Source organism: Pimephales promelas, chromosome 20 (assembly GCF_988280905.1).
Source record: "Pimephales promelas chromosome 20, fPimPro1.hap1.1, whole genome shotgun sequence".
In the NCBI taxonomy this organism is placed as follows: Eukaryota; Metazoa; Chordata; class Actinopteri; order Cypriniformes; family Leuciscidae; genus Pimephales; species Pimephales promelas.
This window is the reverse complement of record NC_142788.1, coordinates 27748930-27767714: the sequence shown is the minus strand read 5'-3', so window position 1 is coordinate 27767714 and position 18785 is coordinate 27748930. Positions and strand designations below refer to the sequence as shown.

Sequence of the window (18785 nt, the reverse complement as noted above, 5' to 3'; positions counted from 1 at the left end):
CTGTTTTTATTTTTAAAACGGTGTGAAAAGTAAAAATTATCATAAAATATATTCATCTTTGACTCGTCAAAGTACACCTTTCCTCATAGTAACTGAAACTTTCAGTTATTCTTTTTCAGCTGGCTGACCTTACAAATTTTCATATGGTAGTAAGCACTTTTTAAAGGGAAATCATACATTATAACAGGAAAATGTACCTTTTGTATAAAAAAAAAAATATTCTGAGTCTGCACATGCGCATAACCAGTAAGTAGCAAATCTCGATGGGTAGCACTTCCTCAGTTGATTGATTACTTTAAAAATACAACATTTTTGTTCTAGCAGTTTTCTGCATGTTATGCTTTAACATGCAAACGAGGCATTATCTAATGAAATATGCACTGATTTGCATACATTTCCGATCAGAACTGGGTAAACACTGAATAAAGACAGATTCAAAATACGTTTCATTTTGTTTACATATTTGTATAGCTCTTTTTATCACTATAAATCATAAAAACTGTCAACAGCGAGGAAGAAAAAGAAAAGTATTTTACGAATTTAAGGAATAAAATGATATATGAACAAACCCCTCTGTAAAAAAGTGAAAAGTAAAAAAAAGTCCTTTAAAGATGTGTAATAAAATAAATATTTAAAAGAGTATTTTGGATGTCATAAAACACGTTATGAAAAACAAATAGGCCAAAATCTCAAAATTGACCAGTCCGCATGAAAAAAAGGATCTCATTCACTAATAATTGCATGGATTATTTCATATTTGTACACACAGGAGAATCTCCGCCTAATTCACAACACGTTTGTACACATGAATTTGTTAACATCGTTCTGATGTTAGTGAAGTTCGAGTTTCCTAAACGAGCGGACACGTGCATGAGCTCATTCATTAGCATAAAACAGGCCCAATTTCCGTATAAGGGCTTTCCGCACACACTTTTCTTGCAGCCTTTCGAAAAAAATCATAGAAATAAAAATCAGTTTTTTGGAACACATATGAAAGCATACCCACCGATGAACTCATGTAAGAAGACCAGGGATGCGATGTAGCAGGCCAGACTGAGGAGTTCGGCTACGATCATCAGCCAATGCCAGGTCTGCACGGTCAGCGCCACCATCAGCAGCTCCGTCAGGATCAGAGACGTGAACGAGATCGCCACGATGTGCACAAACTCGGACTCGAACAGCAGAAGAGCCCCGTACATGATGATGCTCCCTGCAGAGAGCGCAGCACATCTCTATTACCACCAACATCTCAGAAGAGACTTCTAGAAGCGTGCTAGATATGCACACTAGGAGTGTGCTTATATACATCGACATTCACTTTTTCGCTCACCAGCCACTGTGGCTAGTGCTTTCCCAAAGTTAATACCACTCAGCATTTTCACTGGCCTCAATTTTAACACCGATGCCAAAAAAATCATATATTTTTTTTTAATATCTCATATTTGACAACAGGTATATTAGGCTGCTGTCACTTTAAGACCTGACACACGGATCCATTATACTGTTACACAAGCATTTTCTTTCACTTAATATAACTGACTGCGTTTACATGAATACTGACAAAGACTATCCTGCGTTTATCAAAATGAACGAATATTTCAACGAACGGAATGAACCAAATGACTCGAAAAAAGATTTGTTCATTTTGATGAACGAGTTCGAACAGGAGAGTCCCGAACGCGCATCGCAGTGCAGAGCAAGGCGAGCATTTGTGCTTATAAAACTTAAACTTTTTTATGTATTTTTTAAATGACCAATCGTTTCGCTAGATTCATAGTCTGGTGTCGTTTAAAGCCCTTTGAAGCTGCACTGAAACTCTCATTTGGACCTTGAACCGTTTGGTTCCCATTGAAGTTCATTATATGGAGAAAATCCTGGAACGTTTTCATCAAAAACCTTAATTTCTTTTCGACTGAAGAAAGAAAGACATGGACATCTTGGATGAAAAGTGATTGTTTAAAAAGTGAACTACTCCTTTAAGCACAATATGCAGCGAAAAATGTTTGTCAACAATCAACTTTATGAAAAGTAAGATGAACTATGGTCTGGGGCTGGTTTTTCCCATTACTTATTATATTATATATACATATGTAAAAATACACACACACATATGTAAATACTATTTGTAAGTGCATATTTAACAAATAGTTCATATACACTACGTGCTTGACAGGTACACTGAAATATGAAATTTCTGAAATAATATCTACATTAATGGTAAATGGTAATGGTAAATGGACTGCATTTATATAGCGCTTTCATAGACCTAATGGCCACCAAAGCGCTTTACATATTGCCTCACATTCACCCATTCATACACTCATTCATACACCGACGGCGGTGTCAGCCATACAAGGCGCCATCGAGCTCGTCGGGAGCACTTAATAAAGTGTTATTCTGATTTATGGGTGAAGGTTATTATAAGAGAAAAGGATTGAAAAGTTCTTTCTTTCAAGTTAAATAAAGCAGCAAATACTGTATTTGACAGAGGTCATGATAAAAAGAAACCGTTTGTCTCAGATTCACTTTATGAGACCATAGCAAATCGCCGAGATTGTCCCATCAGCGATCTCAGGAAGAGGAAGAACACTTCCATGGATTTAGCTTTTTTTGGGGCGCTTCCTGTCCTGAAGTGTTATTGTGAACTTTGAGCTCAACCTCAAACACCACAGGGATTGAAAAACGTGATTAACACATACATGACATTCAAGACTATCTATTTAAAGCACAAATGTAACCATGTTATAGATGTGGGAATTTGAGTGAAAACACCTCATGGACAGAGAAGAATAATGAGGGATGTAGGACTTCTCTTTTGAAAACAAGCTCTCAAAGAACTGAGGAAATACCCAGTGCCGTCTAACACAAACAGAATCACCTTATAAACTAATGCAATGACAAAGTGTGACGCTGAAGGATTTACACACAAAGACAGCAGGGTGGAGGCAATCGTGGAAAACCTCCTTGTGTTATTCGACTATTGTAGCCACAGACACAAATAAACCATTCAGTGCGGGCGAGCAAAAACACGTGTGTGGGTTTTGTTTGGATGAAACAACATTCACCATACTGTGCTACTTCTGCTGCTTTCTTAACAAGCCTCTGAATGGACATTACAAACACAGTTACGCTTCAGTCAGTGAGAGACATAAATGGTCTACTCAATTTACAGCACAACTACTTTGTTGAGTGAAACTTGTTGCAAAGTTCATGCATTGCACCATATGGTAAAATAATCACATTTCTTGCTTACCTTGGTAGATACTGATCAAGACCCATATTAAGAACGTTTTGAAGGAGAGAGGCCGTCCCTGCGAACAATCACAGTTGTTCATATTTTAACAAACAAAAGATTCATTAACTAAATAGTCTAGGATATTCATTTGATTCAAAGATACCTTTAGAAGATCCTTGTATAGTTCAGGGTATAACATGGCAACCTCAGACTTGACATCTTTATCCAAAACCAGGGAGAAAACAGGAAACATTGTGTAGATAGTGGAGTATCTGTAAGAAAAACAGTAATACAATAAAGTTGCATTTATTTGATCAACAAACTAACAAACAAAACAATAATATTGTGAAATATTATTATAATTTAAAATAATGTTAAAATATTGCAATCATTTTAATACAATTATAAAAAAAACGATTAAAATTATGTTTTCTCTTTCTAAAATGTATTTTTATTCCTGTGATGGAAAAGCTGAATTTTAACTCCAGTGTCACATGATCCTTCGGAAATCATTCGAATATGCTGTTTTGCTGCTCAAGAAACATTTATTCTTATTATCAATGTTGAAAACAGTTCATATTTCTGTGGAAACCGAGATGTTTTTCAGGATGTTTAAAAAAACAAAAAAAACAAGAGTATTTATTTGAAATAGGGTTGCCGCGGTGAGGAAAATTTCCCACCGGTTAATCGACGTGTGACAACACCGGTAATCCCGGTGTCACCGTGGAGGGCAGGGCGGGGGGTTAAATAGCTTTTAAATGCGTGCGCGTTATACTTTCACTTTCGAAATAAGCGTCAATTGCTTGAATGGACAAAAAAAAACAACTCGCTGATAATAAAACTTTTATTTATAGACTTTTATTAGCATAACGAACGAATAAAAATAACCCCATGCATAGGCTGAAAAAAGTGAAAATCGGCAAAATGTGGGCCCAAACAAATAAGAACCATAAAACGTTTATTAACGAATAAGAAAATAAAATAGGCCTAAATAAATTACACAAAGTTTAAATGAGATAAAACCAATTAAAAAGAGACGAATATAAAATAAAAACTTCAAAACGGACCTTAGCCTACATAAATGACATACTTTCACTTTCGAAATAAGCGTCAATTGCAATTCAGCGTCAATTGCTGGAATGGACAAAAAAAAAAAAAAAAAACTCGCTGACAATAAACTTTTATTTAGACAGCACTTTTATTAGAATAATAAACGAATAAAATATAGACAGAACTTTTATTAGCATAACGAACGAGTAAAAATAACCCCATGCATAGGCTGAAAAAAGTGAAAATCGGCAAACTGTGGGCCCAAAAAAAATAAAATGTTTATTAACGAATAAGAAAACAAAATAGGCCTAAATAAATTAAACAAAGTTTAAATAAGATAAAACCAAATAAAAAGAGACGAATATAAAATAAAAACTTTAAAAAGGACCTTAGCCTACATAAATGACAGCACTCTAAAAAAAAGTAAAACACTATAAATTGGCATTTATTAACATTAATATATATTGGCCAAAATATCGCCAAACAGGCGCTTTTGCATTGCGTTTTGACACCAAATCTTCCGCCATTATCTTGCTTTTCTGTAATTTGACTCGTTCTCGTCTCCACACGTGCTAAATGGAATCCTGATGCTTGCTGATCTGTGACGTGACGGCACGCGTTGCGCAGTTCATTTTTAATTATAATGCTCTCTTCAGAACTAAATAATTGAAAATTATTATTTTTAATTAATTCAAATAAATATTTTAGCAAAAACGAATACTTTAAAAAAAAAAGTCAAGACATCGCGGTGTCACGGTGGGAAAGTGATGTCACCGGTGATGGGGCTTAAAACCGGTAACACCGTCAACACCGTCTATCGCGGCAAGCCTAATTTGAAACAGAAATCTTTTGTAACATTATAATGTCTTTACAGTCACCTTTGAACCATTTAATGTGGCCTTGCTGAATTAAAGTATTATTTTTGTGTATTAAATTCTTACAGACCCCCAAATTTTAAAACGGTGGTTATATAAAACAATAGTATTAAAAAACAACCCTCAAAATTTCCACTAACGTCTTATTTGGATGGGACTGGTTTTCTAAATCACTGCTATTCTTATCACTCCACGTCTGTGATTTCTTGCACTGATTCAGACGGGACTGAAATCTCAGAGTTTTTTCACCTGTTCTTTGAGTGCAACACACTTTTAATTATTTATTTATATATATATATATATATATATATATATATATTTCTAATTTATTATAAAAGCCCTATTTAAGTATGCTTCATATGAAGTGGCCGTTTATAATAAACTTGGATAAGTGAGCAGAAAAATCTAGACAAGTATCTTGCTCTTACCTGATATCGATACTAAAATAGGCGGTCTTAGCGGTTTACGCGATTTTTCTCTATTTATTAATTTCATCATTTTATTTTTTCGTTGGATACCATCCATTTTGGATTTAAATAAAAGCATGGTAAATAATGATGCGCAGACGGTAGCTCAGGTAGGTCAAAAAACACAATATTAGCAATCATAGACAGATTCGATTTCTCAGATGACCACTGAGATCCCAGAAAAACAGTAGGTAATTGCTCTGGAGGTTGTGTGAGAAAAACACAGACATAGTAGATTTGGATGTGTGACACGTGTGACAAATTTATTTCTCGTCCTCCGAGGAAACTAATCCCGTCCAAATAGGGCTTAACATTTGCTATTTTTGATAAAGAATGCATTCTAGACTTTTAAAATTATACTTTCATGTTATTTTTTTTATGCTATTTAACATTTTGTGATTGTCTTCGCTTGCCAAACAATCAGACCAATGATTTTCCAATTATCCATCATCACCGGACAAGAATTTTAAAAATCATTTTATGATGTTTGCATTCACAAAAATACAATTTCTAGCTAGAAATATGTATATTTTACACATCTAAAAAAATTCATAACTACTCCAAGCCAGGGAAATTCTTTGAGGCAATAATTGAAAAAATCAAGCTTTGACATCTATTTGTTAATAAAAGTAAGAAGCACCAAATGTAGAACAATGTTGCTGGTTTCTACAAGTTACCACAGAATCACCCACATATATTTCATATGCATAGAAAGTCAAAGTGATGGATCTAGATTCACAGCTGTATTAGTGTGGGTGAAATTTCCACTTTATTCTCTCCCTGTCCTGAACTCATCTTCACTGAATTAGAAGAGCCTGTCCGCTTTAACCCCTTGTTCACTACAGGCTTCACAAAGACCCTTTTGATGGACATCGGCTTTGGCAATCTTCTTCTAGCTCAGTGACCGTGACTCTAGATGGAACAAATCCCTCAGCGATCCTCTAATGTCAGAGCTGTCTGAAACACATGGCTGAAATACCAGAGAGATTTCATCGAGTGCAAATGAGTCATCATAACCCGCACACTCACCCAATAATGAGGAAGCCTTGATAAAGTGGAACAGATGCAAAGTAGAACACAGAGGAGAACACGGCCTGTGAGGACACATGGGAAGAATAACATCAGCAGAAATAGAAGGCATGTTATATTCATTGGTCCAGTCAGAAAAGTGCTGCAGTCGTACAATAGTACAGTAATGGCATACATACTGTATGTACTTTGATATATACCACGGTACTAAATGATTACCATGTTCATATACAACCGTGTTTTTTCATTGTACAGCAGTGGCCAAAAGTGATGTCTGGCAATATCTTCACCATTATTATAAATTTGTTACAGCATTTTTTTTTTGTAAGCATATTACATAGTTGTGCTTGGAGTCAATTGTTTTATGAAACTTGCCAAATTGGGTGGACTTTTTTTTTTTGTCAGGCTGTAATGCAAAGAAATCATGAACATACATAATCAAGGATTTAAAAAATGTAATAACTGATTATGTTGTAGTCAATGTATGCATTTTTTTCTGCATAGTAAAAAACAAAAGACAAAAAACATAGCTGTAGTTTGCCTTTTTAATATATAATTTTGTCAGATAAATACTGACAAGTTTAGTGTTTTGTTTTTCTTTAATAATTTGTATATTTTATTACCATTGTACACATGCAAAAATGATGGTTTTACCAAGGTATTATATCCATAAACAAATATAATTATTATAATAATATAAATAAATATTATATGCAATACATAAAATAAAATATCTCAATATTACCATGGGACATATCCAAAAAATTGTGGTATTACTATGATTCCTCATCCAAAATAATTTAAATTATGTAAAGAAATCATGGTGTATCTCCAAAAACTATGGTAATACATTTTGGTTATATGTATAAAAATAAATAATAATAATAATAATTATACCATGGTAGTTTGGAGTTATTTTTGTGTTAGTGTTATAAAAACTGTAATCAATATTTAAATAATTCATACACACCAAATTAGTAATTAATATAGAATACACACACACACACACACACACACACATATACATACATATATATATATATATATATATATATATATATATACAGTACACACACACACACTGCATACACACACACATAGGGCTGTCAAACGATTAATCGCATCCAAAATAAAAGTTTGTGTTTGCATAATATATGTGGGTGCACAGTATATAATTATTTTATATAAATACACACACATGCTTGTATATATTTAAGGAATATTTTCATGTATGTACTGTATATAGATTTATATATAATTTATATTATATATAAATATAAATATTTTATATATAAATAATTTTTTTTTTAAATATAAATGCATGTGTGTATATTTATATACAAAATAATACAAAATATACAAAATAATTATACACTGTGCAGCCACATATATTATATAAACACAAACTTTTATTTTGGATTAATCGTTGGACAGCCCTAATATATACACATATATTTACACTGTGTATATATATATATATATATATATATATATGCGTGTGTGTGTAGTTTTGACCAATACATGTTATTTTTTTAAGCCCTGAAACCTTCAACACTACACTGTTTATTTGCAGCTACTGTGATTGATGGGCTTGCGGTGGATAATTGCTGGAGCAGACACTACCTGCATGGTGCTGATGCAGAGACTCCGGTGGATGACAAACTGGCTGAGTGCAGCGGAGCGTTTGTAGCTGTTTCTGCCGTGGACCATGAGCAGTCTGCCCAAGTGCTTAAACTGAGTGATGGAGAAATCTGCAGCCAGAGACGCCTGCTTCCCTTCCTGCACACGCAGAGAAATAAACAAACAGGTCAGAGCGCTCACACACGCTTTTTTGGACCATGAGCAACAATGTTTTCTAGATTAAGCCGGGCTATATTAAGCATCTTTGGATCACTGGGTAGTCTAGGAGTGACTGGGTAAAGCAAAAATTGAAAACGTCCCATCTAACCACGTCAAAGTCAATCAAGGCTTACTGTGTTAGTCATGAATGACTCAATATCAATTAACCTTCCCATAACGTCTCATTTAGATGACCAGGAAAGCTCGCTTGACGCATCACAAGTGGGTCAACTTTGGCTTTGTAGTATTTTAGGTACATTTAGACTCATAAAACGTCTGACGTCTAAAAGTGTTTCTAAACTGGCAGTCCATCTCAGGATGGGATTCCTGAAATCAGACTTTCCTGAACTAAACTATAGTGTCAATTGAAGAGTTTTTAAAAAAAAGTTTTTTGTACTCATTTTGAAATCTTTGATTGTCCTGACTAGGATAATATGATGTGCCATTCGTAAAGTATTTGACATCTGTAATGTGACATATTTTTCTGATATTAATATGGATGGTCCTGATTGGTCAATACAGCTAGATATTTTCATATACATTATATCCCTAGCCGAACAATTAAAATAAAATTAATAATAATAAAGATCTAGACGAATAAGAAAAAAAAAAACTTTAGATAAACTAGCAGAACACATTAACTGACTGGTTGGTTGTTAAAATCTAATTAACAAAAAGCATGGTCTCAAAATAAATAAATAAAAAATCTAAATAAATAAGAAAAATTCAATTTAGCTAAACTAGTTGGACAAATTAATTTTTTTAATATTTTCATGCTAATACACCAAATACAGCATGGCCTTACTGCTAAATAATAATAATAATAATAATAAAAATAATCTTTATGTTATATAGTGTCTTTAAAAGTTGCATCTCTCAAAGCACTTTAAATTAAAATAATGAGGTTAAAAGACACACATTAAGTGAAATAAAAATTATTAAAATATGATTACCAATTAAAGTTGTTTCGGGGGCTGAGATAGTTATTTCAATTAAATATATAAACAGACACTGTATTCTTCAAAATAACAAGACCAGAAACTTCTATTTAGAAAATAAACGGAGTGAATTTTGATTTAAAACTAACACACTGTAAATCAGTCATGGGAAGCTGTTGCGTGAAAACGTTTGGAGTCATTTTACATGCTTTCAGTGCCATGAAATGTAAGAAATGTGAGAGTCTCTCAGCAGTGGTCTGAAAAGAGCCTGTGTACGGAGTGTGTTGAGCGCAGATGGAGGGAAGACTCCGGAAAAAGGTGACGGTGTGTGTGACAGGGCTGCTGCTCGGGGAACTGGTAGCTCTTACTTTGCCCTCCACTCCCACGCCACAGTCTGCTTCCTGGATCATGCTGACATCATTTCCTCCATCCCCTGAGAAAGAGAAAACAGTGAACGATGAGCCAGTGACAGCTGGTGTCGTGACCCAGACTGAGACCTTATGAAAGCGCAATAAAACTGATGTTATGTCACATGTCAAGATTAAACGTTTAATGGAAAATTATGTATTAATGCTTAGTTTTTTCCAGATATCAGCAATGGCCTGAACTGGATGATATTGAAAGCACTAAAGGGTTTAGATAAGCCAGGATTAGGCCTTCATTTAAGTGGGACATTTAAGTAGCTTTTATAAACGTGCCTTAGAAAAAAAACAACATTTCTGGTGTGCATCTTGAGACAAAACAATATTTCAGTGCAAGTTACTTTCATTTAAAACAGCTCAAACATTTTAGTTTGGGACTAGCTTAAGCATTGTCTGTGAAACTGGGGGACAATGATTTAATTATAGCAAATGTCTATAGCTGTTCATTCCTATTATATTTATTAATAAAGATAAATAATGCTGATATTTTTTATTACTTCATTTAAAGGAGTTAAATTTCACCCGCGAGAACATTGACCTTTATTGAAAGTGGGCCATATATGTAATGCAATGGCTTCTGCGTACTCACCCACGGCACAGGTGAGTTTGCCGGTGCGTTCCTGCAGCAGACGTACAATCTGAGCTTTCTGTGTGGGAGCACAGCGGCAGCACACGACGGCCGGACACTGGCACGCTAACTCCATAAACTCATACTCGTAATACTTCAGACAGACCTGCAGCAGCAACAACGACACAGAATGACACAAAAACTCCATGTTTAGGATAAATAAATGAATCAAGCTGTTGACCAAACTTTCAAACATTGAGACATCTAAAAAAAAAACTCAGAACAGAATATAAAATCCACATAATGTGATTAATAAATAAAAATTTTTAATTTTTATAAATGAAACACCTGGTATTAAGATGTGTTTTAGTCGATCGGATCAGAGTAGACGAGGGAGACAATCCCGTTTACACCTGGTGTTTTAATCCGTCACTTTTGTCCTGATTTCTTCAATAGAAAGGTCTATGTAAGGGCTTTTTCAGATCTTTCAATCTAACGCACAAAATAAGCTAGCGCAATTTACATAAGAACGACGTCAGACAAACGCTCTGACAGCCGCAAGATCACACTGAACGCTGTGAGTGTAATTTTATTAAGGAATCAATATAAAAAATGAGTACAAGTAAACAAACATAACAGTAAGAGAAAAAAAAGCAAAAGGAAAAAACAAAACAAACAAACAAATGAACATACAAACAAACAAAATATTAATACAAGAGGAGAAAAGTGAGCCAACGTATACAAATATACAAAGTGTGTGTTAGAAATCAGGAATGGTGAGAAACATTGTGCTTAGTACGTTTTTCATCTTCAAACTAAATTTGGATCTTCTGCCGACAAAGTTTAAATCCCGTCAGGCTTTAAATCCAGAATTGTACCTTAATATAACAGCTTCAAAGTCATTTCGGTGGTAAACAAACTCATAGTATGATGTAAATGCTCGCCTTGCTCTGTACAAAATGAACGAATCTTTTTCCGAGTCAATTTGTTCGTTTCGTTTGTTGAATGAACCAAACGACTCGGAAAAAGATTCGCTCATTTAGTCAAAAACGTGCGTCACAGTACAGAACAAGGCGAGCATTTGAGCTTTTAAAACTTAAACTTTGCAATTTATTTATTAAATGAGCGATCGTTTCACTTGATAAGACCCTTATTCATCGTCTGGAATCGTTTAAAGCCCTTTGAACAGTTTGCAAAGTGTCTTTTGGACCTTGAACCGTTTGGTTCCCATTGAAGTCCATTATATGGAGAAAATGCTGGAATGTTTTCATCAAAAACCTTAATTTCTTTTCGACTAAAGAAAGAAATACATGGATATCTTAGATGACATGGGGGTGAGTAAATTATCAGCAAAAGTTTTTTTTAAAAGTGAACTACTCCTTTAACCCCTAGTTGCTCCAGAGGCATATATAGCAATTATAAGTCGCTTTGGATAAAAGCGTCAGCTAAATGAATAAATGTAAAATGTAAATGTAATTTTTTACACTTATCATATCTACAGATTTTTCAGTACTCTGATTCAAGTTCATATAAATTTCGAATGAAAATGTGAGCGGTTCTTGCCGATGCAAAAGTGTCCGAAAAGTAATAGCTCAAGATACGCTTTCCTTTCAATGTCTCTTGCACAGACAGTGCGGGTTGAGTTACGCTCCTAAAAGTGTAAGGGGTTCATTCAAAAGTAATGTGTACATGTGGGCTCACATTACCTCCAGAGAGTCTCCCGATATCACCAGCGCGCAGTCGTGTTTCCTCCTGAAGGCGTTGAGCTCAAGGTGAGCTTCGCTTCGAGTGGTTACCTGCAACACATGGGAGAGATCACCATCAGGAGTGTTTTTTCTCATACAAACACACAATCAGCCACTCGGATAATGATCTAAGCGGTGAACCACATTAAGATCACAAGACTTTAACTTCAGCTGTCAGTTGCGTGGCAGATTCAACTGGCTATCAGCTCAACCGTCTAAACTGTGAGGTTTACATTGCCTGCTGTCTGCAAGTTTCACACAGGAAGTTCACCATTAGTAACTGTTGTTTTTGTATTTACAGATGGCTTTGGGCAGATATGGCTTTCTTGAGATGTTAGATTGAAAGGTTAAAGGAGTAAACAAATCATTTTCAGACATATATGACTTACTTTCTGCTGTGAACTACTAAAAGAGAAGTTAGTAAGAATGGTCAGGCCGCTCTTTTCCATACGAGAAACATCACACAGGTTTCAGGTTTGGAATGACATGAACAATTCCCTTTTAGTTATCTCCAAAGCATGAACCACAACCAATTTCGTTCCCATAAATCTACCCGAAGCTCCCCGCCAACGGAGGATGTTTTCTAATTGTTGGACGTTCGCACCAGTGCAATTCATCTGTCAATTTTAAACACACCAGACTTCTATCTGGATGCCATTTGTGTCCACGAGGAAGCCAATCCAGATGCCTCTTCGATCCAGAGGGAACGAGGTGCTTGTTTTCATGTTGTGCCAGCCATTGTCTTCTGTTTCCAGGAACCGCTGCTGTGGGGAAGATTCAACCTTCCTCAGAGCGGCCTGTCTTTCTGTGACATGGGAACTCCACAACAGCTCGTAGAGTCACGTTACACATAGAGAGGGCACAGGATGCTACTTTCCCTGTTTGCTTCTCAGAACGCGACTAAACTCAATCAAGCTTTGGACCACTTTTGCGTTGGAGACACTTTTTTTTAATGAGTGAATTTTTACATGCACGCTACTGCAAAAAATTGGGGTCAGTAAGATTTCTTTTTTTTTTTTTTTTTTAAGAAATGAATACTTGGAAGGATGCATTTAATTGATCGAAAGTAACAGCAAAGACATTTATACTGTAACAAAAGATTCTTTTGAACTTTCTATTCATCAAAGTCACGAAAAAAAAAAAAGTTTCATGGTTTTCCACAAACATATTAAGCAGCACAACTGTTTTCAGCATTGACAATAATAAGAAATGCATCTATTCGAATGATTTCTGAAGGACTTTGAAGACTGAATTAATCATGCTAAAAATGTTACAATTTTAATTATTCATGCTTTAAATAAATTAAACACATTAAACAGCTATTTTAAATTGCATCAGTTGATAAATCATTTTAGAAGTGCAAGATATGACCTAGGTTGAAATAAGAAGTCTTACAGGCCTGAACACGTGGATGTCCTGATTGCGGGTCACTAGATGGGCGTTCTTGGCTGTGCAGGTTGCAGTCTCTAATTTGTCCCCGGTCAACATCCAAACCTGTACAAAGAACAGGTTTCGTTAAATTAGGCCTGACATTGATGAACCCAAGCGCTTGTTTTGACAACACGTCAACAAACAAACCATTTTAGAAGCGTACAGTGAAATTCTACATGTGACAGACAGTAGAAATGCAACTATATAGTGCATTTCAATTCCAAACCATTGATAAATCACATTGAGCTTCTGTCCTAACCAGTTGCAACCACCAACTGAGCGTTGCATGTCAAGACATTTTGATGAATGCATCTATTTTTGGCGCATTGTGCTCCGTAGCTCATTAAAATCTCATTGTATGCGCATGTTGTACGTGCAGACACTGACTTTGATGCCTGCGTTGCGCAGTATCTCCAGAGTGGGTCTGACATCGGCCTGTAGTTGGTCCTCCACCCCCGTGAGACACAAGAGCTCCATCTCCATCTCCAGACTCTCGATCACTGTGGCGACCTTCAGCGAGCGATCGTGCACGCTCAACTTGGCCTGGATGTAGCGAGCCTGCGGCACACATGACATGTTACACACAACATATTAACACACATTTATTTTACATCATGTTAAGGGGCTTGTTTACTTATAATTATACTTATACTTATAACTTACTTATAACTATACACCAAAAATTTAATCTTGAGTATTAATTATTCAATATAATTAAAGAATATATTTATTTAGATTTAATCCCATGATTCTTGTACATTTTAATGAATCCATGCTGTCATAATTGCTCACTGTAGCAGTCACTGTTTCCAAAATAAATGCTGTCAGTAAGTAGTATAATAAATAATCTGATGTTTTTTGGAGTTAATGTGATTATATTTAGAGACAAATTTCCATACATCACTTTTATATATATATATATATATATATATATAAATAATGCTTGCATATATATTTCATTTATATGTAATCCCTCTTTTAAGGAGAGACACAACATTTTATGGGGCTAACTATTAAAATAATATGCCTTAAATGGCGAATTAGGCAAGTGTGTTTATTACATTAAATACATTATATATACATAATAAAAATAAAAAATAATTTCTTATAGTAGCAATGACAATAATATAACAATAATAATTATTATTATTATTATAACAAATAAAAAAATTATTATAAAATAATTTTATTGCCAAAATTAGTGATATTAAATCAATTAATCGTGATTAATTGCAAACTAAAAAGTTTGTAAATATATATGTGTGAGAGTGTGTGTAGGCATATACAGTATATATATATATATATATATATATATATATATATATATATGCATACTTATTTACAAACTTAAATTGTGATTAATCAGTTTGACAGCACACTAGACAAAATGAATATTAAATATTACTTATAAAATGTATTACTTATAATACTGTTATAATAGTATTTTTCAGTCTACAAACATATATTGATCTAACAATATCTTTTTGTGCATTACATTTGTTCATGTTTTTCACATGTTCTATAACTGTTATGGTTATTAGCTAAAGTTCACCTCTAAACACTGCTCAGTATTTTTTCCTGAATTCAAAGCAAAACATATCAGACATGTCAAAAGAGAAAGTTTAGACCCCCGATACTCCAAACCAGAGGCATCGGCAGTCAAATAATCAGTGTCAATATGACAAAATGACTCAAACGACCCCTCAAAATGGTTTGCCACTCTGTTGAGCGAAGCCAGAGCGCAGTTTTGAGGCCACGACCCACAATCACAGTGAGATAAAGACCAAACAATGTGTGCGACTGCGGGTAACACAGGAACACACTCTCACTTGGTGACTCACACACTTGGTGAGTCACTGCCGCCCACTCGCTTAAACACAATTACACACTTCAGCTTTGAGAGTGGGAACGTGGGCCTGTGAGAAGAAAACTCTTTCTCTGAGCGCGTGGGCGGGGTAACGTTCGTTTTGGGGGTGTTCCCTGTGGAAAACATGTTACATTTCTTTATGACAATTACTGTTGACGATGGATGGTTGCTAGGAAACGTTTAATCCGGATAAATATAGATCAGCACCTGGATATTGTAGTTATAAACATCCAAAGGTCACTGTCTATACCAGCGGTTCTCAGGACCCTGTTTTACATTGCACACTATACAAGCAAGTTAAAATGCAGCAAATGTCTTTTAAATAAAACATTAATTTTAACATTAACACCAAGAAATCTAAATCCATCTATATGATATAGGCTGAAAAGAAAAATTGACAAATTGCCCACATATTTCATTGGGATAGTCATATTACCAAGCAACAGTAACATGATATTGCACCAAAATATTTGGATTTCAGCTCAAGTGGATTTACGGCCTGATGATCAAGAACAAAAGTGTCTTTTCTCCTGCCTTTTAAAGGTTGATAAGCCAATCAATTCTAATAATGCAACATAATATGTTATATTATTTGCATTTAACTGTTTAAACAAGAGAGAACCAACAAAATATTAAAAACTGATTAGGTTGCATGCATTATGAGTATGAGGTTTCCTGTTTTGCATAGTATAATAAAACCTGTAGCTGTAGTTTGCCTTTTTTGCTTATTAATTTAACCTTATTAAGTTTAGTATTTTTTCTTCCATCATATTTAAAATATGTATTTTTAAAAACTTTTTTCTTCATATTTTGATGGTTTAATCAAACTCGTAGGGCTCGTATAGCTTGAGTCAAAATATTTGTCATTTGAGAGTCAGCCAGTCGTAACCTTCTCCTGGTGCCTGAAACTCTCTGTGAAAGACTTGGTGACGTGTAAATCAGATGTACAGCCAAGAGTAAATTTCCCTATATTGTCTTCTTTTCTTTTTAAAATACTTTTTATATATTTTTTTTTACAATATCCGTTTATAATCATTTAATTTAGGTTATTATTATTGATTATTATCTTTATTTATTTATTTAAAACTTATTTGTGGAAACTTATACATTTTTTATACATTTTCAGGATTTTTGGTTGAATAGAAACTTCAAAAGAACAGCATTTATTTGAAATATATATATTTTTAAATATTATATATAATAATAATATATAAGATAAATATAATAAAAAAATCATAATTATATAATTAAATTAGGGCTGTCAAATGATTAATCCCATCCAAAATAAAAATTTGTGTTTACATAATATATGTGGGTGCACTGTGTATAATTATTAAATATATATATATATATATATATATATAAATACACACACATGCTTGTATATATATAAGACATATTTTAATGTATATACTGTATATAGATTTATATATCATTTATATTATATATAAATATTTTAAATATAAATAATTTTTTTTTTTAAATATACATGCATGTGTTTGTATTTATATATATACAAAATAATTATACACAGTGCACCCACATATATTATGCAAACACAAACTTTTATCTTGGATGCGATTAATCGCAATTAATCGTTTGACAGCCCTAATTTAATTATATAATTATGATTTTTTTATTATATTTATCTTATATATTATTATTATTATTACTACATATATAATATTTAAAAATATATATATTTCAAATAAATGCTGTTCTTTTGAAGTTTCTATTCAACCAAAAATCCTGAAAATTTATAAAAAAATGTATAAGTTTCCACAAATAAGTTTTAAATAAATAAAGATAATAATCAATAATCAGAAATGTTTCTTGAGCAGCAAATCATCATATTAGAATGATTTCTGAAGGATCATGTGACACTGAAGACTGGAGTAATGATGCTAAAAATTTGATCACAGGAATAAATTACATTTTATGATATATTCAAATAGAAAAACGTTATTTTAAATGGTAATAAAATTTCACAATATCACCATTTTTACTGTTTTTTAATCAAATAAAAGCAGCCTTGATGAACATAAGATACATCCACATCTATTTTTCTTGATCATAAACAAAATTCAAATTATTAACCCCTACATTTTATTCACATAGCGGACTTTCTAATGACTAAGTGTTGGAAACTCACCTCAAAATCTTGGTATTGTTCTTCTGTTAGAGATTTTTTGGCCACCACTAGCACCCTCAAACCTTCCCTGGCCATATTGCCACACTGATAAAGAAGAAAGAAAACTAATTCTCAACATACAAGTCATCTTGGCATAAGCATAACTTAAATATCATTTAGTATTTGTTTATCTTTTTGAAAAAAGTGAAATTACCTCCTCCTCAAGCCAGTCGTTGTACTGAACAACACCAGCCATCACCACATCAGCACCCTTCATGTAAAACGTAATCTCTCCTGTGGATTCATCCTAATAAACAGAAGCAGAATGTGTTTGGTTAAGACATCATTTATGATTTATGCATAAAGTGGACATTGAGGAATATGGGAACACTAGAAAGCAGGATCAATGATACTCAATGTACCAAAAAAAACAGGAAAGGTTCACAGGTAAGCGTGCTGTTTTTTCCAAGCATCATGGGAGATTAATTTAGGCTTTTCTTTGATCGTCCTTGAAGGTGTTTTAAAATGTAAAGGATTCTGCAGAGGAAACCAGGTTCATTTGCTGATTTCCTGAAACGCCGATACAGGCTTCAGTCCAGGCCAACAACAATAGCTGAGAGTTTGTTCGGGGAGAGTTAGTCATCAAGCCCAGGGCAGGGTCACAACTTTCTCAGATAACAGCCAGTCTAGTAGTCATATCATTTTGGGGCTGATCTTCAATTATCACATTGTTTAAAAGGGTAGAGTACAAACTACATTTCCAACTTCTCTAAAGCAATTGTTTCAGTGCAAAAGATACTAGTTGCCAGTCACTAAGATAAGTAGCAGAGAATAATGTGAATAAAGTTGTGTGAAAAACACACGGCATCCGTTTACGTCCAAGCACATGCACACTTTGGTCAGAGCGGTGGTCATGAGATTAAGGCGTCTACATGACTGTTTATTGTGATTAAAATCGGAGTATCCCACAGTTTAATGCTATTCTGGTTACTATGATTACGAGCTTAATCACATTAGTTTGATCGAAGTGTTATGTTTACATTAGGGAAAGTTTAAAGGCAATATTGCCAAAATCACATTATATTCGAATTGTGAGGGTTCATGTATCCATCCAGCTTATTTTATCATTTTATTTTATTTTCAAATTAATTTGTACATATATTAAATTAAATAATTGTATTTTATATG

At 33.9% G+C, this 18785-nt stretch overlaps 1 protein-coding gene across 1 annotated transcript in view; it reads right to left on the bottom strand.

The window, feature by feature from the left end:
- atp9a (ATPase phospholipid transporting 9A) overlaps nucleotides 1–18785 on the bottom strand; it is a 52371-nt gene that overhangs the window by 10014 nt on the left and 23572 nt on the right. Inside the window, exons 16-27 of the mRNA XM_039652659.2 lie at nucleotides 17812–17904; nucleotides 17619–17702; nucleotides 13987–14157; nucleotides 13564–13662; nucleotides 12130–12219; nucleotides 10445–10589; nucleotides 9802–9866; nucleotides 8280–8435; nucleotides 6657–6721; nucleotides 3399–3507; nucleotides 3254–3311; nucleotides 1007–1210 (exon numbers count right to left, since the gene is read on the bottom strand). Coding sequence (XP_039508593.1) covers nucleotides 1007–1210; nucleotides 3254–3311; nucleotides 3399–3507; nucleotides 6657–6721; nucleotides 8280–8435; nucleotides 9802–9866; nucleotides 10445–10589; nucleotides 12130–12219; nucleotides 13564–13662; nucleotides 13987–14157; nucleotides 17619–17702; nucleotides 17812–17904 — 1339 coding nt within the window. The remainder of the gene's footprint in view (nucleotides 1–1006; nucleotides 1211–3253; nucleotides 3312–3398; nucleotides 3508–6656; nucleotides 6722–8279; nucleotides 8436–9801; nucleotides 9867–10444; nucleotides 10590–12129; nucleotides 12220–13563; nucleotides 13663–13986; nucleotides 14158–17618; nucleotides 17703–17811; nucleotides 17905–18785) is intronic.